The sequence below is a fragment of the Ixodes scapularis genome, unplaced genomic scaffold (assembly GCF_016920785.2).
Source record: "Ixodes scapularis isolate PalLabHiFi unplaced genomic scaffold, ASM1692078v2 PGA_scaffold4__175_contigs__length_147842914, whole genome shotgun sequence".
NCBI classification, from domain to species: domain Eukaryota; kingdom Metazoa; phylum Arthropoda; class Arachnida; order Ixodida; family Ixodidae; genus Ixodes; species Ixodes scapularis.
The window spans coordinates 41,703,806-41,731,537 of record NW_024609879.1 but is presented as its reverse complement, the minus strand read 5'-3'; the positions used below and the strand labels follow the sequence as shown (position 1 = coordinate 41,731,537).

At 44.9% G+C, this 27,732-nt stretch overlaps 1 protein-coding gene across 1 annotated transcript; it reads right to left on the bottom strand.

The window, feature by feature from the left end:
* Nucleotides 1-15,646: 15,646 nt before the first annotated feature.
* LOC115326229 lies at nt 15,647-18,078 on the bottom strand. Its single transcript, XM_040214683.1, has 4 exons — nt 17,299-18,078; nt 17,167-17,233; nt 16,845-17,013; nt 15,647-15,770 (listed from the first exon to the last, which is right to left on the bottom strand). The coding sequence occupies exons 1-4, from the start codon at nt 18,076-18,078 to the stop codon at nt 15,647-15,649; spliced, it is 1,140 nt and encodes a 379-aa protein (XP_040070617.1).
* Nucleotides 18,079-27,732: the final 9,654 nt, after the last annotated feature.

Here is a 27,732-nt window from a genome sequence, read left to right as displayed (position 1 = left end):
AAAAGTTTTTCGAGCCAAGAAAGAAAGGATAATGCGCGAGAAATAAAAAAATATGCCGGACCGCCGAGTTTACACGGGTTCCCAATAGATGGCGCCAGTGTGTTCTCTGGTTTAAGAAGTTTTAAGGAACCCAGGTTTATGAGGTCGCAAGAGTGTGAACGGGCCTTTAGTGTAAAGAAATATTTTCTCCCAAATTGGCACTCCTTTTCTGAGAGAGTAATTTTTTTTCCTGCCAAACATTCCATAATGCACTTTGTAGAATCACTCACTTATTCCCTTCGCTCTGCGATAACACACGCTTGAGGGCCGGCTCGACAAAAATATAGATCCGGACCCACGGATATCCGCGCCTGTAGCCCATGACATCTGCATCCAATTCACAATCTGCCAAATCTAATTTATTTGTATCCGCACCTGCCAGTTCACTGGGCATAACCGTGGGTAGTTCTTGGGCATTTGGCGAATCCGCAGTGCTTTTTTCATGAAACTTCAGTAGCCCCCCTCCCCCTTGGAAGCTTAGACCGTATGCAGTTGAACATTCATTATACATTTATGGGAACGCGCGAAAGTGTCAAATAATGAACCCGGAGTCGTATTACCCAAAAAGGCGATAATTACAGCACTTTGACAAACCTGCGCTAATATATAGTAAAATGCAGGACATTGCCTAAACTGGAAATGCATAATCAAGGTTCCACTCGATGTGCAGTTTTATGGGCAATTTTATTTTGCTTATTACTGGTGCGATGATTTAAACCAGAACATGCACCCATACTGTAAGTGGAAAGTAGCGTTATTATTACACAGCGTACTGTGCTAATTAATATTGGGAGGGGTGAGTGGGGACGTAAATTATTTTTGGCTGTGCTGCTGTACCTCTTTACAAGATATAGTGTGCCTTGTAACTTCCAGAAAATGGGTCTATTGATGCAGCAATGCAATTGGAACCATTCAATATTTTTTGGTGTTATAGGTACTGGATCTGTTTATGTTATGCCTCTGTGGTTGCAGCCTGTAGAATGGGGTAGATGCAAGCTGAGTGATATAGCTCTCAATATGATGGAGATTCAAGTTTTAGGGCTGTAGGCTGTGAAATAAGCATTGCCAAAAAAACCTCGAAAGATGAAAATGACTTTAGCATTGACAAAGAGGCTGTCATGTTACTAACATGCTGCACAATGATACGTAAGGTGGAGCAAGCTGCATGGCTCGGACAACCTGAAATTGTGCAGTGTCTCTTAAGAGTTAGCTCCTGTGAATAATTTCAACCAGACGAGACATATATATGTACCTAGCAGAGCTTGCATTGAATTTTGCCACTTGACAGAGGCACGTGATTGTTTGATTATGTCGTATGCACGGAAATTGACTAAATATCATATTTAATCTTGGTTCTTACGTAACATGCTTAAAGGCCGACCAACGAAACCATTTTCCGCAAGGTAGGAAAATGCCCCTCGCGCCCTCCTTTTTTCGCCCTCTCCCAAAAATCAGGTGACGGCAGGGGCTTCTTTTGTGTCGGCTTTTTCTGTAGGGATAATCCTCAAGAAGCGCGAAATGGGCGGCTAGCTGCGAGCGCAACAACGACCTTGAAACGTCCAGGTTTCTTCCCTCGTTGACGCGGGCACGCTCAATCCGCGAGATTGACGAAGCCAGTGCGACGGAACGCTTTTTCCCATGAGCTGCAGGTCCGAGGCCGCTCGGTCGGTGGAGATCGAGGGGTCGTGGTATGCTGGGTTCGTTCCAGCAGCCGCTTTCTGGCATCGCGCGGCTGCTGGAACCATTCCCGTGTCTGCACAAGGATTGGCTTGCGCAATAAAGGGTTCAGGTCGTTGATAATACATTTATTTTCGAAACTTATAAATCAAATGACTTTTCCTAATCTCTTCATTATTGTTTGAAACACATTTCCTCTCATAGGTTGTTCATCCCATTTTTGACTCTTTTGCGTATTTATTCGTCCTTACCTCTTTTTCATGACTGTTTTATAAGTTGATAAAGACCTTTAAATACTGGCGCGGGCTTGCGCGATCAACGCTGTCCCGGATTTATTCAAAATTGGAAAGATTGACGTCAGGAGGGGATGAAGAAGCAAACCGAAATTCTTGCTTCTAATGAAGACGGCACAATCGTAAGATGGGTCTTTGCTTCACTTGCCTCCGCAACGCCCCATCGTTCGCACTATCGCAACTTCTCAGTAACATAGCTGTATACCACATCTTACTCATGGTTACTATAGATGTGGCCCCACGGGCTTTCCCGTTATCAGCGAGTCGACTTTTTAACGACCGGCGACTCTCCTGAGTGAGAATAATTATTATCACGTTCCCACAACATCCACCCCTTTTTCTCTCCCCCCCCCCCCTCCCTTTCCCGAGTTGGGGAGATATCAGGCCACTCCAGGGAAGCAGCCTGCAGACTATGCTTTTTGGCTACTCATTCTCAACACATTCGAACGTGGAAGTAAACACATTGAATGGACGACGTCCAGTTTATTTGCAACCTAAATAATGTGGCTCTAGTGTTGGGACCCAATCAATTTCATCGTCAATCGTTATTTCTTGCGATTTCATGGTGAAAGTGTGTTCGTTGTGATGCCACAAAAGTGATCGATTCAAAGAGACGATTTGCAATTTTCCCAAGCGCCCCGGCCCGGTCGTTGTGGCGCTCGCAGCTAGCCGCTCGTTTCGCGCTTTTTGAGGATTATCCCTACAGAAAAAGCCGACACAAAAGAAGCCCCTGCCATCACGTGATTTTCGGGAGAAGGTGAAAAGAGGAGGGCACGAGGGGCATTTTCCTACCTTGCGGAAAATGGTTTCGTTGGTCGGTCTTTAAGTGCATGAAGCAAGTGATAGATGTAAGGGACATACTTTAAACCTACTTTAGGTGGACAACATCTCTGTACAGCATCTGCTCTCTTCCCCATGTTACAACTAATGCACAGAGTATATAGAATGTGCAGGAAAGCACAGTTACGTTGATATTCTTGACAGGCATTGGATACCCAGAGGTTTAATTTTTTTCTTTGGTGCTCTGCGTGCATGCAATTAATTATGTGTTTATTCGTTTTTTTCTAGAAGCCGTGGTCGCAAGGCACCCATGACATTGAAGTCTTCTGAACAAGGCACTATGAAGGCATGGGTTGTAGCGGCACCGGAGCAAGCGACACGGTGCGGGTGAGCCGCAAGTGTAACTGTTACATTGTAAACATGAAATATAGACATGTGTCCGACAAAGCACAGACTCATAGAACTTTCATGTATCAATAATAGTTTAACTAAACAATGCATCAACAGAGCCTGACCCAAGAATGGGGAATTGGGGAACCGTCCAATGTGTAGAGTCTAACAGAAACAAGGAAGGCGATAAAAACAAATGGGGGCAACATGTTAAGATAGGACAATAATGTCGTGCCTATTTTTTGCTTTCAATTAAGATCTTATAGGAGGTAGCAAAATATGTCCTTGCAATGGAATGGACCTACTTTTACAAAAAGACCTTCCATGTTTTTGGTAAAATAAATTGCGTCCGAGGAGGTGGAATTGTGATTTTCCCAATTGCTCATAGACATATCTTCGAGCTCCACAGGGTAATAAAACTTCCCGAAACATAAATATTTTTATGCATGCTCAGAAGTTTTTTTTTAAATATAGAAAAAGTCAAACAATTTTTTGTGACAATTAAAAGAAATTGTCGTCCTCAATTTTTTTTTTAATTTTCGTTAATGAACACTTAGAAATATGTAATTCAGAATCCACCACCAAGACCTGTTGTATTCTATCTTTTTAAAATAAAGAAATAACGGTTTTGCCAGGTCTGTTGCAGTCAATTTCTGTTGGAGGCGCTGTGTCTCAACAACTAGTGGTTACTCGAGCAGCGTATCCACAGTGGCCATAGTTGGTCGCATTATCTCCCAGGCACCACAAAGCATTATACAAAAATATGTTTTTTTTTTTATTTTATTCTTTTTATCTGTGATGTGCCTGGTAGTGCCTATGAAAACTGAACTTTGTGGTGCATCAGTCCTCCGGGTGCTGTGCTTGGTTGATTGCTCTCAACTGTGCTAATTTCTCGAAGTAGTATTTTAGTGTGTGTAGCGTGTTGACAAAATGATTCAATTAATTTATCTAGATGTCACTATACTCCGTTTGTAAGTGCAATGGATTGTAGCGGCCGTTGCAAGCTGTCTCAGGCAACTTAGCGCATCAAGTGACAACGCATCACAGCGGCCCCTCTCCGAGGTCACGACATTGAGTTGACTTGTGCCGCCCGTAGCATGGTCTGTGTTGTATTGTAAGGTATAACGAACATATAAACAGGAAACATGAATTTTATGCCCCAATCGATGGCGGGCATGGCAAGGGCGAAACAATAGCAGGCTGTGTCTAAAAAGAAAATGATAAATGGACGAAGAAGCAGAAAGCTAGGCAGTGTCATTGGAGCAGCATCATGCCTTCGCACAAGTGGTGACTCTGGTATTTGTAATGCCATTGCACACTGGCTGATGTTTACACCACACAACTGAAGACTGAACTCTCTTAACGCCATGGTATTGGGTCTTTTCAGATGAGACTGAATAGTAGGTAAATGGTTGACATTTTTTATTTGCATGATATTTTATATGTCATTCCCTAATTTATAGTATATACCAACTTATATTTACAAACAAACTGGAGCACCACTGGCGCCATGCATGCGCGATGGAGTGTGGGCAAGAAGCTCGCCGTCGCCCATAAACCATTGGAATGCAATGTTGTCGCCGTCGGTGTGAGTCCCCCTGCCCTTTTTCGAGTTTGAATTGTTGATTCTACGTCTTCTTGGCAATGCCTGATTACTTGAGCGGCCTCAGCAAAATTAGCGAGGCTCTTTACACCGCAAAACTTCGCGTGAATAATGTGACATGCGGCTATTCATTCCGTGTGGACGTTGCAGAATGTACGCTAAATAAAGCCTGATTCGCATTATGACATTTCGCTCGCAATTTTCAGTCGCGAAGTCACTCGGGCAGCAGCAGCGTGAACCGTAGCTGAGATGGTCGACGCCGATACTGAAAATCGCAAGCAGAATCAGACCAAGTGGATTAGGCATAACAAATTGGTGATGGCCACTGGTAACAATGGTCAACATATTTTTGTATCTACTGTTTACATCGAGCCTGCTTACCAACCTTCAAATTTAAGTCTTTTGAGGGCTGCACTTATTATCACAAGTACCGAACCAGCATTTGATGTTCGGGCCGGTGTTGTCTAAAAGAGCAGACAAGCAGAATTGTTTGAGACAGCAGACGATAGTTCGAATGATCAGGCGGCCGTTTGAACTTGAAGACGCACTGAACATAGTCATTATACAATGGTCGGTACAACTTGACGGGTTTTTGGCATTCATGTTGGAACAAAACAAATAAATTTGATGACCACCAGTATTCGTGAATTCAACCCAAAGTGGTTCCCGCCCAAGCAATTGTGGTCCGACGGCGTCTGTTTTTCCCTTTTAACGGCACATATCCACGTTCTCGGACGAACCGAGCACATGAAAACTAACCTTGAAACCTTTCTAGACTCTTTTGGTACAGCCCCAGTCGTGATGTTTTGACGAGAAAGCAGGTTTTTGTCAGGTTCCTTTCAAAACAACGCAGGAATACACGTCTCGCACTGGGGCTCCCGCCCACAGCCCCAGACCGGAAGTGTGCCCGAAGCGCCACCACCGCACTGTGACGTAACAGAGATGAGTTTGTGTATAAAGGAATACAAAAAACATTTTTGCATAAAAAACTAAATATCTAGACACAAAAAGGTGTAGATTATGAAAAGCTAGGTTGTCACTTGCATTCACGAGCATGACCGATCTGATCAAGTTTGATAGTGAATACCTTATGTAATAGTATTAGGCAATTTTAGACTAGAGTACCCAAAAGCCTTGCGTAAGCAAAAATAGCGTCGTCACCAGTGCGCATGTGCCAAGCCTAGACCTTGTCTGGATTGGCGCATGACGACCATGCCATTTCTTTGACACACACAAATTTGGACACATTCTAAAACTTGCAATTAGAAGCTCATTAATTTTGAGAAACAATGTCTGGGTTAGGCAAAAGAGGCCTTGAGAACATACGTTCATCATTCATGCTCTTTTTTTTTATACTTTATATTGAATACAATTTATTTGCATATAACAAGCAGATTTAAAAATCCCCTTGATTAGAATATCTGCAACAAATTTCTTGTTCAGATGCCGCATTTTATAAATATGAGTTACGTATTAAAATAAGGACTTACGAGAGTACAAGTGAAATCTCGGCAGCAACCTGCAGGGTTTCTATTTAAGTATGGTACAGTAGTGGAAGGCTTGTAAAAACTATAACAATATTAAATTCAAAAATATTCAACAGAAAAAAATATTCGCTTTAAATTTGTTTTGAACTCAAAATCCACTATACGTCAAACCCGTTTATATCAAACTCGGAAGAAAACGTCTGCCAGTTCGATATGGCGGGTTATTAAATTAGAAGTATCAATGAATTTGACTCTCAAAAATCCACTTTCTGCTGACATATTACACAATGAAATAGTCTTGCATCTTCTGCTGCTTTTTCTTCATTGCATCCGCGATAACAATATTTTTCTACGCTATCGACGGACTCCTAAATTGAGGCCGCTGCCTTCTATATTCACACATTGGGGCCGAACTATGCCGAGAGCACGGAGCACGTCCGAGCAGTAGCACCTGCAGAGCTTCCGTTTTGCTTTGCAAGTTGGCTTTCCCCTAAGGCGGGCAGCTGCGTTGGGGAAAGCCAGCTAGCAGAGCAAGCTGCCTTTTTTTCTTCCGGGCGGCCGCCTCAACCTTTCCGGAAGAAAAGATAGTATTTTCTTTTGCGGACGGAGTGGGAAGATGAACCATGGAGCGCCCTCGCCCTGCTCCCTGCGCAAAAGAGATTTTCTTTTTCTTCCGGGCGGTTGACCAACACCTCCCAGAAGAGAAGGCCGTAGCGCTCCTCTCGTGACGTCGCAAATGAAGGCCATCGGGAACGCACGTCAAAGCGAAGGCAACGCGCGTGGGTCGATTGTCGTAACGCGGGTTTAGTCACATAAGCGTGATTTATTTGCTAAAATAAAAGCTGCCCATAACAATGGGTCTAGAAAACATTGTATTTCACGGGCAAAGCATTACATCGCTAAATAATCGGTACAAAATGGCACAAAGTATGCGTATAAGACGCCTATGCAAAGTGATTGTTTTAAGTTGAAAACATTGAGTTACGCAATTGTTGTAGGAATGCATAATTTATACAGAAAGCTTGGTTAGAGTTTCAAAGTTGAAGATTTATTAATCATTCCTAACCAGACGGATGTCCGTCGAAAATGTTTACATTTAAGAAATGCTTCAACAAAATTGTGAGAGACGCAGTGAGTGGACTCAGCAAAACAGATCAGTTAAAGATCAGGTTAGTCTTGGGTAAGTTACTTTTAAAAAGTAATTCGTTACAGTTACAGTTACTTTCAGAAAAAAGTAGCGAAGTTACCGTTACAGTTACCGCAAGAAAAAAGTAACTCGTTAGAGTTACAGTTACTTTTAAAAAGTAACGACGTTACCTTTCAGTTACTTTTCTATAACACAAAAAATTAGGAAAAACTAGAAAACGCCCCTCACCAAGTTTTATTGCATAAAATTAAAAAGTACGCTTTTTACTTCATATTGTAACTTACCAGAAGTTGCTTCTCGAAATTAGTGTTTGAAAATTTCCACGCCAGAGTAGTGGCGCAAATCAAAATCCGAAACATGCGCACTGCGGAGTACTGGCGCCAATCAAAACACGAAACATGCGCAGTGCCCTCCGCGTGTATTGTTGTTTCACGGTTGATTCACCCAATTAAAAAAACGTTTTCACAAAAAAAAAAAGAAAAAAAAAGCCACAATTAAACCACATATAGTGCTTCAAGACACGAAGATGTAAGTGTTCAGTCACAAAGTACAAGCGCGTGCGTAAAGATAACTAGATTTATTTTTCATGAAATCTACACGTGGCTATATTCGGGTCGTGACTCGTGAGAAAAAAAGTATTCACAAGTTTTTGCAAGGCCGACTTCACACTCGAAATTTCGGAATAGACGATTTGAAAAGTGCAAGGAATATCTAAATTGTACCCTCGTTCAGTGATATATTATTCATAAAAAACTGGAAAGTAACGACAAAAGTAACGTCGTTACTTTCATCGTTACCTCAGAAAAAAGTAATAGAACTACAGTTACAAGTTACATTTTAAAACAGTAACTCGTTACAGTTACAAGTTACCAAAAAAGTAACGAAGTTACAGTAACGCGTTACTAGTAACGCGTTACTACCCAAGACTGGATCAGGTAGACGTAGTCAACACGGACACGGCTAGAGAAGGGTCACTTACAATCATGTAAACAAAATATAACTTCTTTTGTATAGAATAATACTATTGCCGTAATACAGTTAAGGTCCTGGTATAAATGCGGTAAAGGCAATAAAATGACATTAGTATCAACAAACACGAAACCACAAAAAATGCACTTTGTATGATCACACAAACTTGTTATTCACCTTCCAGTGAAAACTAGAATGTTACAACGCATGTTTACAAATGTCGACGCCACTGCACACGGATAGCGACAAAGAACAAAATTCCGCTCTATCACAAAATTTTAAAAGAAAGACTGGAGCACTTACTTGCGTCCCACATGACCAAGAAAGCCCGTAAATAAGTTGTTTCACACCTGTCGATCGTATCCATACGTCCCACAATAACTGGCACGAAAACATTTGAAGACAAGCTCCAAGAAGTCCCTCTTTGTTGAGAGAGAGGTCTATCGATAATCGACCAGTGTCATTGTTGGCTAGTTTCCACACACGTCACTCAAACAGTAGCAGGACTTGTTCCGCGAATCCACGTAAATGCCGTAGTATCAAGCGAACACAAAAACTACCCAAGACTGCGGTGACGACAGAAGAACGTCGGGAACAAGGATCAATAGAACCCCACACGAGAGCAGCGGAGCAGTGTGGGAGGCTTAACGTTGTCGGCCCATCTCTTGCTCTTGTGCGCTCCCCGCGGCGATGACTAGATTTTTTTCCGTTCTCTTCCCTTCTGAAAGTGCCAGCGTTCCTTTTCAGACAGTCCGCAGCTCGCACACAACATACATTTACCAGAATCGGAGCCCGTTGGAGGGAAGATGAAAATGTCTCACCGAACTGGTTCATTCGAAAGGTGTGGGGAGCTGCGGGACTGCAAATAGTCCCGCGGTTATGGGGCTAATCATAAATATAAAATTGGTACTTTCAACCTTGGTAGCACATTGTATATTACATTTATATTATATATATATATAATAAATTGTACAAGACAGCACTTTTAAGACATTAATGTCGGATAAACGCGCACGAACCCCACCGTGCCGCTTGACAAGAAAAATGTTTTTCAGGACGATGTGATATTTTTTTTCATGTAGTTGCACCATGGCCTTCCTTCTCCGACATTGTGATGTAACCACTCGGAGCGCTACGGCCTTCTTTCTTAAAGGTGTTAAGTCGATGCGTCCGCCCAGAAAAAAGAAGCCAGCGTGCTCTTCAAGCTGGCTTTCCCCCAATGCGGCTGCAAACATTGGGGTAAAGCAAGCTTGCAGAGCAAAACGGCACTCTTGGCAGTTCGATATATCGGTAGTGGCTGCTATTTTTGTTCAATGTAACCGTAATTGTTGATATATATTATCGCTGTAACATTACTGTGCACAAAAGTTTTTCAATATAAGAAATAATTCCAAGTAAACGGGTTCAATATAGTCGGGTTTGACTGTACACACATACCTACAAAACATAGTTCCTGAATAATGTGCAAACATTTCTCTTGATGTGACAACGGGTTTAGGTCAACTAGGGTCAGGACAAAGCAGCTTCGGCCTTCGACAGCACAGTTCATGGTGTTGTCGAACAACCTATTGCCAGGCAAGACTAACGAATGATGTGCCTAGCCCTACTCTTGCTCCTAACCAGGGTCCTGGTTGCTGAAAATCGGGGCAAGCAATCTTTCTAACTTTAAACATTTACTGTGTTTAGATGGCAGGAGCTGCTGAGGGTGATGTCATTCTTGTAGGACCTAATGCCAACGGCATGTGCTCTTGAGAAAAATGCATATAGACATATCCGGTTACCAAATAGCACCGTAGTGCAGTCAATGGCACGGGCTTGTACCGGAGGACGCTCTTCCACATATTCCCAACAGAACAGAAGCAAGTGTGTGAAGCAAAATGGTCAGATCTCCTCACTTTCAATAAAGCACACATGAAGGAACGCTAGGTAATGTTATTCCCTGAAGTTTGACTGTCATTGCTACTTGAAAGAGTATTGCATATCGTCCTTTGCTTACTGTTAATGGTGTACTTGCCAAATAGGATTCCCTGTTCACTTGTTTATTTTTCACTTGAAATAAATTTACATATTTTTGTTGGCTCCTGCCATGAATTAGGGTGTGTTTCTGTAGCCCCCCCACAACAGAGGAGGGCAGCTGCATGACAAGAAATTGAATAGGCCAACAGGCAACCTGCAATCCACTGGTTAGAGGAACATGAGAGAACTAAATAAGCTATGCTCCAGAGTAACAACACTTAGGCCATCTTGTGGATTAAAAGATTGTATTTAAATTATTTGGAGCTTTACTTTGAATTTCAAGGACAGCTTTCCGTCGTCCAGAAACGTTGAAGCGGTTCATGGCAGAGCGGTCTCACTCAATCTTCTTGCGATGCCACAAGACACTCGGGGAGTGGAGTCCCTAAAGGCGCATTCACACTTCCAAGTTCTGGTGGTCGCGCGACTGCTTTTTTGTCGCAAAAGCGAGCGATTTCAACTGCAAACCAGTCGCTTTTGCGATTATCACCGTCTCTCGGTGACCAAAATGCAGTCACGCAACCACTGCGTCTTGCAAGTATGAACAGACCTTGAGCGTGGCTTCTAGTGAGAGTCATTGGCCTAACCATCTTTGCCAAGTTTTTTCTATGGACACCATACCAGCTTGGCTGTCGACCCAATGCCATTGCCGGCCACTGGCATCCTGCCGATGCCACACTGTCAACTCGGCGGCCAACCGAAAGCCGCCCTCGGCCAAGGGCGTTCTGCTGGTACCACAACCTCAGGTCGGTGGCCAACCCAAAACAGCCCTCGGCCACTAGGGTTCTGCAAGTGCCAGGATCTCAGGTCGGTGGCCGACCCAAAAGCTGCCCTCGGCCACTGGCGTCCTGCCGGTGCCACGATATCATCTCGGTGGCCGACCCAAAGCCCTCGGCCACTGGTGTCCTCCTGGTGCCACGATATCATCTCTGTGGCCGACCCAAATCCGCCCTCGGCCACTGGTGTTTTGCCAGTGCCACGATATCATCTCGGTGGCCGACCCAGATCCGCCCTCGGCCACTGGTGTTTTGCCAGTGCCATCATATCATCTCGGTGGCCGACCCAAATCCGCCCTCGGCCACTGGTGTTTTGCCAGTGCCATCAATATAATTTCTGTGGCCGACCCAAATCTGCCCTCGGCCACTGGTGTTCTGCCGGTGCCACGATATCATCTCGGTGGCCGACCCAAATCCGCCCTTGGCAGCTGGTGTTTTGCCGGTGCCACGATATCATCTTGGTGGCCGACCCAAATCCACCCTCGGCCACTGGTGTTCTGCCGGTGCCACGATCTCAGGTTGGTGGCCGACCCAAATCCGCCCTCGGCCACTGGTGTTCTGCCAATGCCACCATGCCAGCTCGGTGGCCGACCCAATACCGCCTTTGGCCCTTAGTCTTCTGCCGGTGCCCGGCCATTGGTGCTCAGCCGATGCCTGAGCCGGGGGTGCTCGGCCATGGGGCCCGGCCCTCCCAAAGCCCGGGCAGGTGGGCCTTTCTTATGCCGAGGGACCATAACGAGGTCGGCACCGACCTCTTTGGCCGTGGCCGGGCAATGGCCGATGAAAAATGGCTCGGCCATGGGGATATGGCCATCCTTCGGCCGGGCTCCCCGTGCTACTTGGGTTGTGATGATGTTCCAAGAGCCTGGAATGGTGGCACCTGAACAGCTTTAGAAATAAATTTCCTACGGCCAAATGAGGCTCTACAGAAAAAAATGATTGACCCTGGTGGCTCGTAAAAGTTTTGGCATCATAGAACAAATATTTCTTTTGATTGACAGCCAGGAAACCCCTCCTGCTTTGGGCGCATGGCAGTATAGCAGCACAGAAGCATAGAGAACTTATAAACCGCAATCAAACACACTATTTAATGTAAGAATGTAGCATGTATAGTTGTGCACCAATGGTTGGTTCACATTTGCTGGAATTTTCCTAGGGGGAAAAATACTGTAAACAGCCTATTTTTTTATTAATTTTACGCCTCACTGTAGATCATGAGAAACTGGTCATGTAAAGAAGTTGCCCCATAGATATGACTACATTCAGTATCATTCCTCACACCCTGCCGGTTTTTCTTTTTGCGCAATGGTTCAGCGGACTTTTCACGCTAGCAATGCGCTTTGACTCTCTGCAGTATGTCTAATATAGATCACAAGCATGTGCCTGAGGCTCGGATTATTTTTTATTCCAATCACGACCATCATGCTTCCAAAAGACATTTCACTCCTGACATTAACTCTTCTCGCTCGGATCCACCTATGGCGGGGGATCTTCTCTAGAATCATCACTCAAAAAGCCACTTAGATGAGCCGCTTCATCATTACTGGTTCCATCGGAGGTAAAAATTTCAGTAGTCCATAACTTCTGTCATCCGTCCAAGAGCGGACGCAGATGCAACACTGACTCGCCATGGCTGTGCTGCCGACGAAGCGGATGAAAAAACGTGTGCCCCACCTTTTTTCTAAACTGTAACCTACAAGTTCTATGCATTTAGGTGACCTCTACATAGATGGCGCCGCATCACCGCGTCACTTTTTCACACCACTTACCTCCGGAAAGGCAAGAAGTGAGCATAAAAAACAGAACAAGTATACACGGGCACGGCAGGGGGTATGCGCAATAAGGTCCCAGAGTTATCTCAGGAGTGGCAGGGGAAGGGTTAACCAAACTTTAATAATTAACTTTTTAAGTAACGGTTTAGTTGGCCATGCTGCAATTGCAGTTTTGAAGGCAGCAGTTAATAAAGCCTAACTCAATTGAAGCAATTAAAAAAATACAACGAGCTTTGTAATATTCATCGTTAAAATGTTGACGTTTTTCGCTTCATTTAAAGCCATGTGCTGAAGAGCTCGCCTGATTAAGGGGTGTCCAAACAGGATACTGCAAAACGCACGACTCCAACAAATCGTGCGGCGCTCCGCTTCTGGCCGTTTTCCTTTGCCGGGGGAAACCTCCCTCCGTCAAATCTCCCCCTCGCTACCTCCACGGCGGCCTTGCTCTGCTCATCACGTGGGCCCAGAGAGCCACTCACACGCTCTGTTGGCTGTCGGTTAATCACTCAAAGGAATCCGGCGTTTTTCAAGTCCCGAAAACGGGAAAGAGGACAGACGTGTACAAATTACTCAAAAAAGGTAGGTAAGTTAAGTTACTGAGTATCGGCGCCAAAAGTAATTGGAGTATAGTAGAAATTGCGCATTTGCAATAGTAATTGAGAAAACTACTAGGCGGTGAGTGCGGTGAGTGCGTGAGGGGCGTGAGGAGTGCAAGGGCCATGAATGCGTGAGGGCGGTGAGTGTGTGAGGGGTGTGAGGGCCATGAGTGCGTGAGGGGCTTGAGGGCGGCGAGTGTGTGAGTGGCATGAGGTCCGTGAGGGGTGAGAGTGCGTGAGGGCCGAGAGGGCGGTGAGTGCGTGACGGGTGTGAGGGCCATGAGTCCGTAAGGGGCGCGAGGGGTACGAGTGTGTGAGGGCGGTGAGTGGCGTGAGGGCCATGTGTGCGTGAGGTGCGTGAGGTCGGTGAGTGGTGTGACGGCCATGAGTACGTGAGGGGCACAAGTGCAGTGAGTGGTGTGAGGGCCATGAGTGCGTGAGGGCCTGAGGGTGAGTGAAGGGCTGAAGGTGAGTGTGACTGTGAGGATGAGGGTGAGTGAGGGGCTTAGGTGAGTGTGGCTGTGAGGGTGAGTGAGGGTGACCTAAAATGCCGGCCTCTGGTCACCGGTTGGTGTGGTACCGCTTCATGTGAAAATGGCGTGGTCACATCCAGTGGCGTCACTAGGGTCAGCGACACCCAGGGCGGTGGCCAGCGGCGACCCCCCCCCCCCCCCACCCACCCCACCCCCCCCCCCCCCGGCTCGTTGCCTGCCTACATCCCCTTCCCCTCCGCTCGTCGCTCGCCGGAACACGCCCCCCCCCCCCCACCCCCCACACCCCTCCTCTGTCGTGGCCCGTCGCGACTCCCCCCGGAGCGCTGCACCCGGGGCGGACCGCCCCCCCCCCCTTGTGACGCCATTGGTCGTATCGACGCTTCCGATTTTAGATACACTGTAAAAAATGGACCGTAAAATTTACGGTCAAATACCAGGCAGCTGATGCTGCCAAACTTGTACCGTAAAAATTACGGAGGGCGGTAAATTTAATTTACGGGCCCTTTTAACGGCGACCGTAAAGTTAACAGACAGAGCGCTGTTAATTTTACAGCCCAGTTTAAAACATGTACCGTATAATTAACGGTCTCTCAAGAATGTACCGCAAAAATTACGGTTGGCTGTTCATTTAGCTTACGGTGAATTTTAGCGCCGACCGTAAATCCAGCAGTCACAGCGCAGTGAATTTTACGGCCCTCTGCGTACCGTAAAATTTACGGTACGCTTTTGTGTACCGTACCGTAAAAGGTACCGTAAAAATTACGGTGCGCTTCATTGACAAAAATAATTCTTGGAGAAGGGGAACAAGAGGGACATAGGATAAACAGAAATCTCCGAAGACAGCTAGGTGGCTGTTGCGCAACCGAAAAATCCGCCTGGTCCTTTGTTCCTCTTGTTCCCTTTCTCCAGGGATCATTTTCGTCATTCTTGTCCAGCTCGATTGCACCTTTGCATTGAATTGCGTTATAATCAAAGCGCTTTATGGCCTTTGTGGTACCTTTTTATATCGCGGTCATGCCTTGTAAACTGCAATAAAGCGGAGTCACATACATCCAAATTTTCATACGGTTAAGTTTTCACACAAAAACTTTTGAGAAGCGCGGTTCTCGGTTTTAGATTTACAGAGCATTCTGGGTCATTTCTGTTGCATGTTTTCCATTCATCGTAGTTAAGGCCAATATGTTCTGTATTGCAAAACTGATTACGATTTTACTTTAGGCATGCATAGTAAAGCCTGATTCAGATAGTTGCGTTTGACTGCGTTGCGGCCGCGAGGAACCAGCAGCTCCCTGCTACTTATATCGCGTGCCAAGATTATTCCGTAAATTGGATTCCAGGCTTCATACGAAGCACAGATGTGCCGGTGATTCGCTTTTGGTTCTCGCCGCAACGCAGTCAAACGCACTCAAACGCAAGTGTCTGAACCGGCCTTCAGAATAATTTCTATCAAATATGTCCTTTCAATTTAGTGGTGTGGAGGTGTGAGCGGTGAGGCCTGCTGGCCATGCAGAATCTGATATTCTTTTCCTATCGAAATCATTTAAAAAGGAGAAAGGCGAGCAACACAGAAATTTATTATATATTGTCAAAGTGGAAACATTTTCTTAGCTTTATTTGCAACTCCACTCAAACTCCGCCATGTCTGCGATGAGCCTGAGAACTTTCTTGTGGACACATGTTTTCCTCTTCTTCTCTCGACGATTTCCCCTATCAGGGTTGACGCCCACGAAACACCTGGAAGAGCAAAGTACAAAATTGCATGTCTATGAGCTAACCATACTACGACAGGTCAGAAAAAAGTTAATGAACACCGAAAAATTTCGATAATGACAAGTGCATTTCAAGCAAGGGTGCCATCGTTTTGACAAGCCTGAATTCTGTTTCAGGAACGGCATAGGGATACAGTTAATAAATGAAGAGCAACAGTAATAACCCAAAACTTGTTATTTATTATACCATAACAAAAGCACACCATATCTGAAAAAAAGATTTCGTCAAGGAAGTATGCTTAGTACAATCCTTGCCGAATGTCTGCTAAAACCAGTAGATCAAACTTGCAGCAGCGATAAGCGGTTCAATAACAGAATTCAAATAAAAACTAAAATAAAAAGGACACCTGCCAGCAGGAATAACATTAAAAATTAAGTAAAAGTAATGAGAGTTATTTCAGAAGGAACATCCATAACTACAATGGCCATCTTTACTGTCGTTGTGCTATATTAAATCACTCTGGAATGTCTAACTGGTCCTATTTTAACTGCTTGCCACAGCGCTATATTTTCATAGCAACCGCACACGCCACACGGAGTGCACCGCCAATAGAGTCATAGTTTTCACTACTCAATTTGTCTCCAGGAGGGTGCACTTAATGCACGAAGTCTATTGAACTGCTATAAAACAGGCACAGGGCCAAGATAGTGAAGCTGTCTTCGACTACATATATTACGTAATCCGCGTACTGCTTTGCAGAAAAAAAGGTTCGCTGGAGTGTTCAATATAGTAGAAAATTATCTAAATATGACGCTTAATAAGTCAGTCACAATGAGTGCAAACCATGACTGTCTAGTTTGTTGAGGTTTCCATCTTCACGCTAAAACATTTTGAAATGTGAACTTTGGCAAAGGCTAAGTACCAGCACACAGCTTCTGTAGGCGCTTTTGCTGCATAAATGATAATTATACATATCAGATTAAAAATAGACTAGTCTATGCCTAGGGCTTTTGGTGCAGTTTGTGCTAGTCAGAGTGTGCGGAAAAGAATGCAGTTGAATATTAAAGCTGCCGCGTGGTTCCAAGGATTTCAAAATACCTCTGAATAAACTCTAAGGTGGCGCAGATCTCCTCCGGGTAGGCGACGTTGAAGACGTAGTAGGCACTGAACAGTGAGGCCAGGGATCTTTCAAAGAGGTGAAGGTCCTCCATGACGATGGTTTCGTCGATTGATAGCGAGTAACTTTTCGTTATGTAAATGCTATCTCCTACAAACAGAAAAAAAATATTTGTAATCTATAACTGCACATCTATTACCGAGTCTGAAGCGCCCAGAAGTGCATTAAAAGACTAACAAAGCGCAAAATAATCAAAAGCCGTAGCGACAAGACGTTTTTGAATTGCGGCTGATGGAGTCTTACCATGAGCAATGATGCATGGCGAGATAGGTGTTGCTCCTTGCGTCACTTCGGTGGCTGCCTTGTCTTTCTATAAAAGAACAAGATGCAATGAAAAACGGTCATCCTATAGCAATATACTGGGGATTTTTATACCTCACTGTGAAGAAGTAGCAGTTCCAATTTTTCGCCGAAGTATGTCACCAGAAGCAGGATTGCACACATCATGTCTGCTTGCGGACTTTCGGGATGGCCCGCACGTTCTTGAAGAACGGTAAGTAGTTTCTTCTTCTCCAGTTTCTTGTACTGCATAAACTCCATTATCTTCTGAGCTTTGCTTGGCAGTGAATCGTTGAGAGCACTTTCAATATCAACGGACACAAGTCGTCTGAAGTGTTGAAATAAACCAAAGGGCTGGAAAAGGAAAGGCCAAGCCTCCTTGAGGTCCTCCACGTTCATTACGCCAGAATCAATGTTCGCCCTCTGCAGTGAGTACGTGCTCTCCATAAGATCCAGTATATCGTACTTTTGGTTTTCTCCATGCTGATAGAGTTCCTTGAGCTTAGCTTGTTTTTCCTTCAAAATATCATCGGCCTCGTCAGGTCCGCACGGGCTTAGGCATCCGTACTGCCTTTTCTTTCTTTTTTCTTCCCTTTGAGAGCCAGATGGCTTTTCTGGGCGAACGCTGTTTTCCACCCTTGAGACGAGCTGATTTAGCAGGGACTCGTGTCCAGTTCCGATGACGCGCCCATCAATAACGTCTTTGAAACATGGGTGGTCCTTGACTATCTTGCGTGCGATTATGTCCAGGTGTTTTTTCAAGGGTCGACTGCATTTCTTCATGGCAGCCTTGACTATGATTCGGACCATTTCTCTACGATGCTTAGGTTCTGGTCGTTTGTAGGATTTCAGAGCAGTGTTCAGGGCTGAAGGCATCTCTGTCCATGGCACATCGAAGTTATCCGCCCATTCCGGATCCAGGTGTGAAGTCGGTGACTCTGTGCTTGAACTGGGTAACGGCGTAAAATCGCAGGATTGCGGTTCTTGTGTATCGTGGAAAGCAGTATTAGGTAGTCCCCCTGTAAAAAAAAAAAAAAAAAAAAAAAAAAAAAAAAGCTCAATTTTTTATTGCATGATGGTACAAAGATGCGAGCATACGAGAGCTTTCTTTCATGGCTTAAACAAAACAAATATGGCAATGCCAATTTCGCTGTTAAGAAATTAATAAAAAAAATGGCTGGTGTCTTTGCTATGTTCTCCGCAATTAATAAATAATCTGTTACACGTGATGAAATTATATGTACATTTAAGCTTCTGCATAACACATTTATTGTACTCAATTCATTCATTACTAACATTTTTCGATAAACTCCGTGAGTTACTAATACTCTTATAAACCGTTAATGATATTAGTTTGACAACGCACACCAATGGGTTTCAGCGCGTTTACAAGGAACACCTAATCACAATTTGCATAAATATTTTGCAATAAAAATATAACAGACGGGAAACAGCTTACCCTCAGCACGGAAGCTTGCGAGCAGTTTTCGAACTTGAATTGGCTTCAGACACCCCTTTAAGTCTTCTTCACTGACATAGGTCAAATCATTGCTCGTCTCAACACCAAGGTTTTGCAGCGTTTGCATCACGCCAAGGATTTCTGCTTCTGTTAGGCTGCCTAATACACAGAGCACTTTTTCCTGGACTGAATCCATTCTAAAAAAAAAATGGAATGCTTGGAAATCAAGATATACCTTCCATCAACATTGTAAAGTGGAAGAGGAAGGTAATCCCCTAGAGATGCCACACTTATGCAGAGGTACTCAGGCGTCTCGCTAACTTCGTAATAGTGGAACTGTGACATGAACCTTCCTGAATACTTTCGTAGCATAAGAAACACAGACTCCTTATTCACGACTAAGCCCTGAAGGATTTCGCCAAACATCGGATCATTTGATTGAAGTGCCACAAACATGCCGTGGGTGTAAGCTGTTCCCATGTAGACCACTTCGTCGGTCACAACGGCCCCAAGCATTGTTATTCCCAAGCTCCTAATGCACGTTTGCAACTCAGTGCAATATGTCTGGATTACAAAGGGCGTGCTGTTGTTAAAGCTAACCGTGGGACCGAAAAACGTCTCAGAATGCAAGTAAGCTTGTAGCATCTGGTGCCGTTGCGCTAATGTCTTGCAGAGGGACTTGAAGTTTTTTAATTGTCGCACACAGTTCTTGAAATAAGAGTGCTTCGATTCGAACCTCATCGTCCACATGTTTATCAGTGGACCAAACGCCAGCACCAAGCCAGGATAATGTAACAGATAATGGTGCTTGGGAATCAAGGCTTCAAGAGGAAAGAGCTGAAGCCTGTCGGCTATGTACTCTTCGATTAGCACTTGAAGGTAGGCAACGGTTCCCTCAGTCAAGCTTGGTGCAGTGACAATATCTACGATCTTTCGAAGAGTTGGAAAAAGAATCCAAACAGGGTCATTTACATTCTGAACTTTGTGACCAACGTACACAGAAAAAAAGCGCAGCAAATTCCATGTTGCAATGGCATCACCTGAGAGCTTGACCCCTTTCTCGTTCACCTGTGGTGGCTTACTGTAAGCATCACCATATTTGTAAGGAAAAGAAGCAATTTGACTGTTTAAGTACGCGTAGGAAATCCACTTACGCGAACAGACAAAGTACCTTATGCACAACAAGAGGTCTTTTGCAATGATTCCCTCAAATAGATCATGTGCCAAACAAGGAGGTAAGGCTGGCAAGCAGACATGAAAAAACTGCAGCTCATTGAAAATGCTGTTGTTTTTTATACCTCGGACTGGAATCCCAAAGACAGCAATGTCTTGGATTGCATCAGTGTAGTCATCAATTGTGCGTAGCTCTTGGACTTGAAGAGGACTACGTAGAAAGTCAGGTCTCGTTGTCAGACAATACCGACAAAAATAGAGTGACTTGCTAAAGTTTTCCATAAAACCACCTATGAAATGGCTTCCGAGGTTATCACCCAAAATACACGCTACCGTGCCTTTTATATTCACGCCATTAAGGGCGAGTCCATTTTTCTCAAGGTCGGCAAGGTCCCGTATAAGGGAGTCAAATATTTTCTCATGACCGAATGCTCTAACGTCGCTTTCATTAAAAAGTAGTGCTAACTGAAGGTGATCTCTCGTGGAACGGTTATGTTTCGCGAAATTAGCGAGCGTAAAATACACGCCAACCACTTTGTGTACCTTCCGAGCCGATCCCAACGGGTTGACCACTTCAAAAGCGTCCTGGTAGATCATAATTTGCAGTGATGGGTTATTAGATGTAAAAAGCACGTTCCTCTGATAAGAGGCGCCGTCACAGAAGTCTTCCAAAAGACCATTGGCGCGTGACCCCTTTCGAGGCTCCCTCAAGACCTGGCTGACAGATCTGTTTTCCAGGAGCACTTTTAGAGTTTCTTTAATCGGGACGTACTGAGCAAACCGTTCTTTTTTAGCACGACTGCGTCCCAAGAGCACGCTAACGGGTTCCACATAAGGGAATTGTTTCCTGAAATACGCAGAGCGCATGTGTGGTGTACGGAACACGGTCGAATTAAGTTTGCTCATAACGTCCGTAAATGTCAGACATAACGCTGCCAGCAACATCTGAACCAAGCAGGTTTTGAAGAGTCTCAGCAAGCGGGCCGAACATGTACTGTTTATTTAAGAGATGTACGTGCTGAAATTCATCGATGATTTTTTGTATCGTTGACTCAGGCAAAAGCAGCTTTCCTTGTAACTTCAGGTAAAACAGAGCGAGTGTATATTCAACGCACTCTGCCTTCTCTTCATCAGGCAAAGACCGCAATAGGTCGTGGGTATTATTACTGCTAGATATTAGGTGAGGCGCACTCCCTTCATAATTGTCTCCACTGGTTGACGGAGCCGCGAGATCCTGAACCCGAGGCAGATCTTGAAGCGCCGCGTCGTCGCCCACCATACGCGTCACTCGGGGGTGCGCCCGGCTCAAATGCGCCGTAAAAGACGACTTCACTCGAAACCTTTTCTCGCAGTTCGAGTAAGGACACGAAACCAGAACTCCATCCGCGATATGAACTTTTAGGTGCTTCACCAGAGCCGCCTTAGTCTGGCATTCGCTCAAGCATGTGGACAAATTACACCGAAAGCTCGTTAACCTCTCCGAAGCTGACCAACCTTCTTGAGCTTTTAAACCCCTGTGGTGTCTTAAGATATGGCATCTGAGCGCAGCATAGGTTACAAACTGACGACAGCACCTTTCGTCGACACACGGAATAACCCGAGAACCGAAACTATGGTCCTCGAGATGCCTAGCGTAACCTGCTAGCGTGTTCGAATGAAAACTACAAAGTCTACAAGTAAACATTTTAGGGGCAGTTGGCATGCCACAGTTGCACTATATTAACAAAGGTAGCAAGTATAACTGATGTCCAAATACCTGGTCTTGTTTGCAGTATCCCCCGCTCAAACGTTTTGAAAGAAGAGCGACACCAGACGAGAGCAACGTCGACACGAACGGATTGGCGTTTACTTCGCAATTGCGAAACCTCTTTTCCCGCCTTGTCCCGACCGCCCCAAAGACTCTGCCGAGCCTTCTCCTTCTCGCTATTCCCTCACCCCATCGCGCGCCTAAGTAAGCATAACATATTGTAAAGATTTGTAGGAAGCGAAAGGGCGAATGGGGCTTCCTCCTCCCAGCCGTGGACACCATGACGCCGTGGACCGAGTCATGGACAGCGACGCGCATTTTTTTCTTTTGGTTCATGTGCTTTATGCTCCGGGCGCTCCGGGTGTTGTTTTTTTGCTACCTTTCTCTCTCTTTCTTTCTTTCTCGCTTTCTTTCTATTTCTTTTCTTTTTCTTTCTCGCTTTCTTCCTTGTTCTCTTGTGGCGCCCACCATTTTTACGGTCTATTTTAGTTAATATATTTTTGCGGCGCAGTGACAGTAGTTATTGCGTGTAATAGGCCGTAAATTATACGGTTATTTTTTACAGTGTAGTTACATCTTATGGCTACTGCAACACTCCCGGGCTGAGAGGAACATATCTATCAGGCGACGGGTTGTGCTACTTGGCCCTGGCAATTGTGAGTAGTATCTATATGTTTTAACAAGAATCAGGTTATCCAGAATGACTCGGTTCAATTACGTCGTTACCCTTGTGGACTCGCAGGAGGGACCCTTTCACAATTTGTAAGCGAAAGTAATGATTATAGTGATAAGATCACTCATTGCTTGTGCAAACCAAACTTGTTTCATTTGTGTATACAGGGTGTAACAAAAAAGAGTTTGCACTAAAAGAATCTGCAAAAATATAAGAAACCTGACAGATCACATAACAAAATGGGTAACATTTTCATGCTAAAATTGAAAGTCTGAACTTGGAGTATTAAGAAAACAAGAGAGGAAAAAAAAGTGTTTCACTTGTTTTTTTCGACGGCACAACGGAGAGACGCTAAACGACTGCTGTGCTTCTGTGCCCTGTCCAGAGATGGCACCAGGAGTAGAAAATATGCTAGGCACCCAGGCCGCTCGGCGTTAATTGTCTCTATTTGCTGGCGGTGCCATCTCTGAATAAGGCAAAAAAGCATGGCCATTGTTCAGAGTTTCCTTCTACACCAATGAAAAAGCAAGTAAAACGCAGGTTTTCTTTTGTTATATTTTTTTTTTGTGCTCAGAGGACCGACCTCCAATTTTAGCAAAAAGTTAGTGAAAAAGACTTCTGTGAGCAGTTACTATCTCATCTGAAATTTTAATTATGTTTGCGGACAACTGTAGTGTCTAAACTCTTTTTTGTGACCCCCCGAACAACAGGAACATCACAGTAGTGTTATTCTGTAGTGCGTGAAAAATTTTATTGCTTGCGTTGAAAAAGGCCTGGTTCACACCAGCAAATCGGCAGGCGAATTTGCAAGATATGTGACACCGGGAGTAGCGTTCATTGTGCATCGGCGCGGCCGAATCCCTTCTGGCGGCAGGGGATTCGCTGTACATGTGAACCAGGCTCAAGGGCCTAGGCCTTTGCACACCCCTTAAATTCCTCCATGGACCGCATCTTGATAACCACTGGCATAGTCTCTCACATCAGTAATAAATTAACATATTTTTTCGGTCTATGAGTCGCAACGTTACACAATATTACTTTTTTTGCTTGGTCAGAGTGGTTAAACTGCATTCACAAGCCTGGTATGTGTGCTGTAATTGCAGCATGCACTTGCCGACCAATTTTTTGGACGGCGAAATTTGTGACGAGTCACAATATTCGGACGTTTATGTGGAACCATCAGTCTCTTCGTAGGAATACTGTATACCATATACTAAAATTTAGCATGCTGTAATACTCGTTAGAATTTTCTTACTTAAATTTGAGTGGTATACTCAGTTCACTCATAAACAGCCACATTCGACTACAATGCCACCATTTTTGTTTTGGCTTGTAGCCTCGATACCACATCTCTGCTATCGCCGATATGGCCGTCATCTAACCGCCTTCCCGATTCCTTTAGTGTCTTTAGAGTGCAGCTGACAAAGACAGAAATGCCTTGTTTCGCTGCCACACTGCCGGCCCTTGCCTGCAGAACCTAAAATGAAAGAAAGAAGAATGTCCATCTGTAATGTTCCTGGAGTGCAAGTGTTTTCTGCTGATATGATTAGTACTTGATTGAGCTTAGTCGGCTAAACGCTGTTATGAAGTCAAAGGCCGACACAGAATGGGCATGCCCCTGCTTCCAGAAGACACCCCCCCCCCCCCCCAATGTCCTTCGCGTGCTCTTCGCATCTCCTCTCTCAAAAGGAGCGGGTCTGAAGACTAACCTCCACGAACAGAACAAGCAATTTCCCTACTTCCACGACCAGGATGAAGAAATAGAGGGGCGCCTTCCTTCCTCTGCTTGTTCGTTGACCTTTAAGCCAACAAAGGCAATTCACGGTACTTAACGACTATTTCGGATGAATCTGGACCTGCTATGATGTAGCAATACAATAAAAAGATGACACACGCACCTGCCATTTCAAAGAGTGTGCAAGATGTGCGATCGCGTGCAAAAATCACCACGGCATTTGAGCAGCAACTGGAGTGCATCGATGTGTCATCTGCCGGTGGCTCAACTGATTTCAAGGCTGCAGAAGAGTGCATGCGTATCCTAGTGTTTCCAGGCTCTTTTGCAAAGAAGTGTCTTCCCCCACAATCTGGTGCAAGGTGCCACTTGGGTGGTGGCCATGATGAATGTCTGCTTTGGATGCCGTGACTGGAGATAGTATATGTGGCTTTGCGGCTATAAACCAGAGCCAGCAGCATGCGCTGCAAACCTCATTCATGAGAAAACACAAAATAGATCGCCTTTCCTCCATTAGAGCCGAAGCGAACATAATTATAAGAAACCAGAAGTCTGTCCGAGGAACCTAAATTACGGTTACAACATGTCACTGGCCAGTACTGAGATTGGTTTTGTAATGGAACGATTTCATGTTTTTCTTCGTAACATGAATGTTAGGGTCCATTGCCTGCTGCAGACTATAAAGCGACAAGTGACAAGCGGAGTTGAGCGCAAGGTCAGCTTGATCGAAATTTGGGTGCAACTACTCAGCGATATGAGTCACACAGCCACAAGTGCCTTATTCAGTCGCGGTGTCCATAGGAAACGCTCATCATGTGGTAGCTCGCACCGAATTCCGGGATAAGCACCACACCGCACAGAAAAGTGAAATAAGACAGATGCCTGCAAGCATAGTAGGACACCAATGGACACTTCTGTGGTTCCAAACCCAGGCATGCTGCAGGCAGATGGTGCAGCAAAGCACAGCCTTTGGATTTTCTAACAATATCATGCTAGGGCAGGCCGGTCGGAAGATCAGTACATCATCACAGCGTGAGGTGATGAAATCGGCGAGAGTAAGTGCGTGCGCAAAAGGCACACGCCAAAGTGGACGTGGTCTGCTAGGCCGTTCCCTTAAGCATTACCCACCCCTACTCCTGTTACTCACGCCCATCTTCTAACCAGTAATAAGGGGAGCACTATCTCCCACGGTTCATTTTCTTTTCAATTGAAATTGCCCAACGTTTCTCCATGCATGTACCATAAACAAAAGAGAAAACGAACAATGGGAGATACAAGGAGATTATAAGTACTAAGACAGCGCACGTTGCAATACAGTGCGATCCACTTATAACGATACCACATATAATGATGCACTGCTTATAACGATCAGTTTCTAGAGTTTCTAGTCTAGAAAGGATCAGAATCTAGTTCAGATGCAACGATAATCGGTTATAACGATTGAAGTTTCAGGTTTTCTCGTTTTCATTATAAGTGGATTGCACTGTATTGGTGAAGCCTGGTCATAAAAAGTTTAAACGATGTTGTGGCCAACGTGACCATATATCTCTCTGGCAATTGGTGCGCGTGACATGTCACGTGCGAGATGGATGGTTGATTGTAGAAAGATTCCTTGCAAACTTGCACGCGCTCTGTCCGATAGCTTTTATCAGATCGAAGGTGGAGTTTTTCTTTTTTTCGCGGACTACATTGTGTGAACCAATGAAAGCCCTACAATATGCGCAAATTCCAAATGACCTTATTATAACTGGTTTCGAAGAGTGTCTGATAGGTACACATTCGGATAAGTGCTGAAAGTCTCCCGTAAGTTGAGGGATGTCTCTACAAGAGGGGGGGGGGATGTTTCTGACGAGATGTACTAGATGCACATAAAATAAACCCCACTGCTCACTCTGCCCACGCTATACTTTCAACCATCAAACTGCTGATCCCCAAATGTCACATCCCTAAAAACAAGCTATTTTATTGCAAGATATGATTTTGAATTCACCAATACTGGAGCTGTGGAGGAGGGTCTCAGACCATCCGCTAAAATCAGTGGGGGGTCTCAGACCCCCTAGGGGGTCCCTGGGGGGTCTCAGGGGGTCTCAGACCCCCTGAGATTCCCCAGACCTTAAGCCCTGCGGGATAAGACTCCTCTTTCTCTCCGCTGGCGAAGCCATCGCTTGCAACTTGCCGGCAAGCGCCCTTCGTCGACCACTTCACTCGGTTCCCAAAAAGGGCGTGCCGCGATCTTTGAACACGCTTTTAATGAGCAAATAAGCTACGGACAATTGTGATTGTGAGTATGTTGGGATGCTTAGAGCGTCTACATTGAGTTGTCACCACAGAAGGACGATCTCGGAATTGACTTCAGTGCCTGTTTAAAGGGGTACTCCAGCGATTTTTTGAGCTCCCTTAACTAACTATATTTTCTGACTCCCTGGCCTCTGCCCTTTCCGGTATACTATTTAGTATCGCGAAATTCATAATAGTTATTGTGAAATCGGCAAATGAAAATGATACAAAACCAACATTTAAATATACCCGCACTTTTCAGTGCCGTGACGTCAGTGACAAGCAGGCTTGCCAGTAGAGCAAGCAGTCTGAAGAATAGAATATCCCAATCATTTGTTCCGTGCTGGAGCGCGGGTACTGGAGCGAGCTTCCAAAGGATTCATTTGACACCATGAAACTGCTTGTAATCAGTTGGGAACCAATTCTACGGTCGAAAGAGTGAATCCCTGCCTTCCACTGACGTCACTTTTTTCGTTGCTACCAGAGAGACTTTTAGTTTGAAAAACACGGTGAGGACCAAAAATGTAAATTCAATAACTTCGCAAAAAAATATATTTGACCTAATATTTGGGATACTATTTTAGCGATGTTGTTTGGCGAGTTTAGCAAAATTTCAAGCAAATCTGGGAGCATGAAGAAATTGCCGGAGTACCCCTTTAAGGTACTACGGAACACAGTTTACACCAATGTTTTCCAAAATCTGTCACCCGCTGAAATACAAACTTGTCGTGCCCCCCCCCCCCCCCTGTCTCTCCCCCCATTTTCGCTATGCTATATAACTTTTTGTTTCACTCTTTTTAGTTGAAAGGCATGGACTACGAGTACCACCTACCTATTGTTTGACAGTTTACAGGGTCATAAATAACCAACGGTACAAGGAAACACACGAAAATAGCACATACACATGACTCTCCTTAATGACTGCCATGAGCAGTCATCAATTTCTCGAAAGAGTTTCTAACTTAGATAGACGTGCTACCAATTCTGACTTAATGTCAAGGTGCGATCTGTGCTGCTTGACTATGTATGTCGTGACATGGGCAATGAGTGCTCTCAAGGCCTAGTGTTCAAGTGGATGCTGTCTTGCTAAATCTTCTCGAAATACTCGAAGGGCTGCGGCAAATGCTGGAAGCCCAAACACTACGTATTAGGCAATGACAGCATACTCTTCTCGCTCTGTGGTAATGAAGTCGTCTGGACGTGCTCGAACAGGGTTGGCCAAGCTGCGGCTCTTCGCGTGTCACAGTGAGGCACGCGGTTTCGCCCCCCCCCCCTCCTCCGCCTCCCTCCCGGTCACACAAGCACTTCCCCCCCCCCCCCCCAAAAAAAAAAAAGAAATGGAACGCGTTTTAAATCGGAAGAGAGGGTTGCGGATTGGTAGTCTTATGCTACTGCTACATTACAGTTGGACTGCTTTTGGCTCGGATAGATTGAAAGTAGCTTGAGTTTCGTTTATCGCTCCAAACAAA

What these genes read in the sequence shown, in the direction of transcription:
- LOC115326229 (XM_040214683.1), bottom strand. Translation starts at nt 18,078, where the DNA reads ATGCCTTCAGCCCTGAACACTGCTCTGAAATCCTACAAACGACCAGAA. An exon ending in TGCTACTTCTTCACAGTGAG is followed by an intron (nt 17,234 to 17,298) that starts GTATAAAAATCC and finishes GTTCTTTTATAG; the next exon opens with AAAGACAAGGCAGCCACCGA. An exon ending in GCCATGCATCATTGCTCATG is followed by an intron (nt 17,014 to 17,166) that starts GTAAGACTCCAT and finishes TTCTGTTTGTAG; the next exon opens with GAGATAGCATTTACATAACG.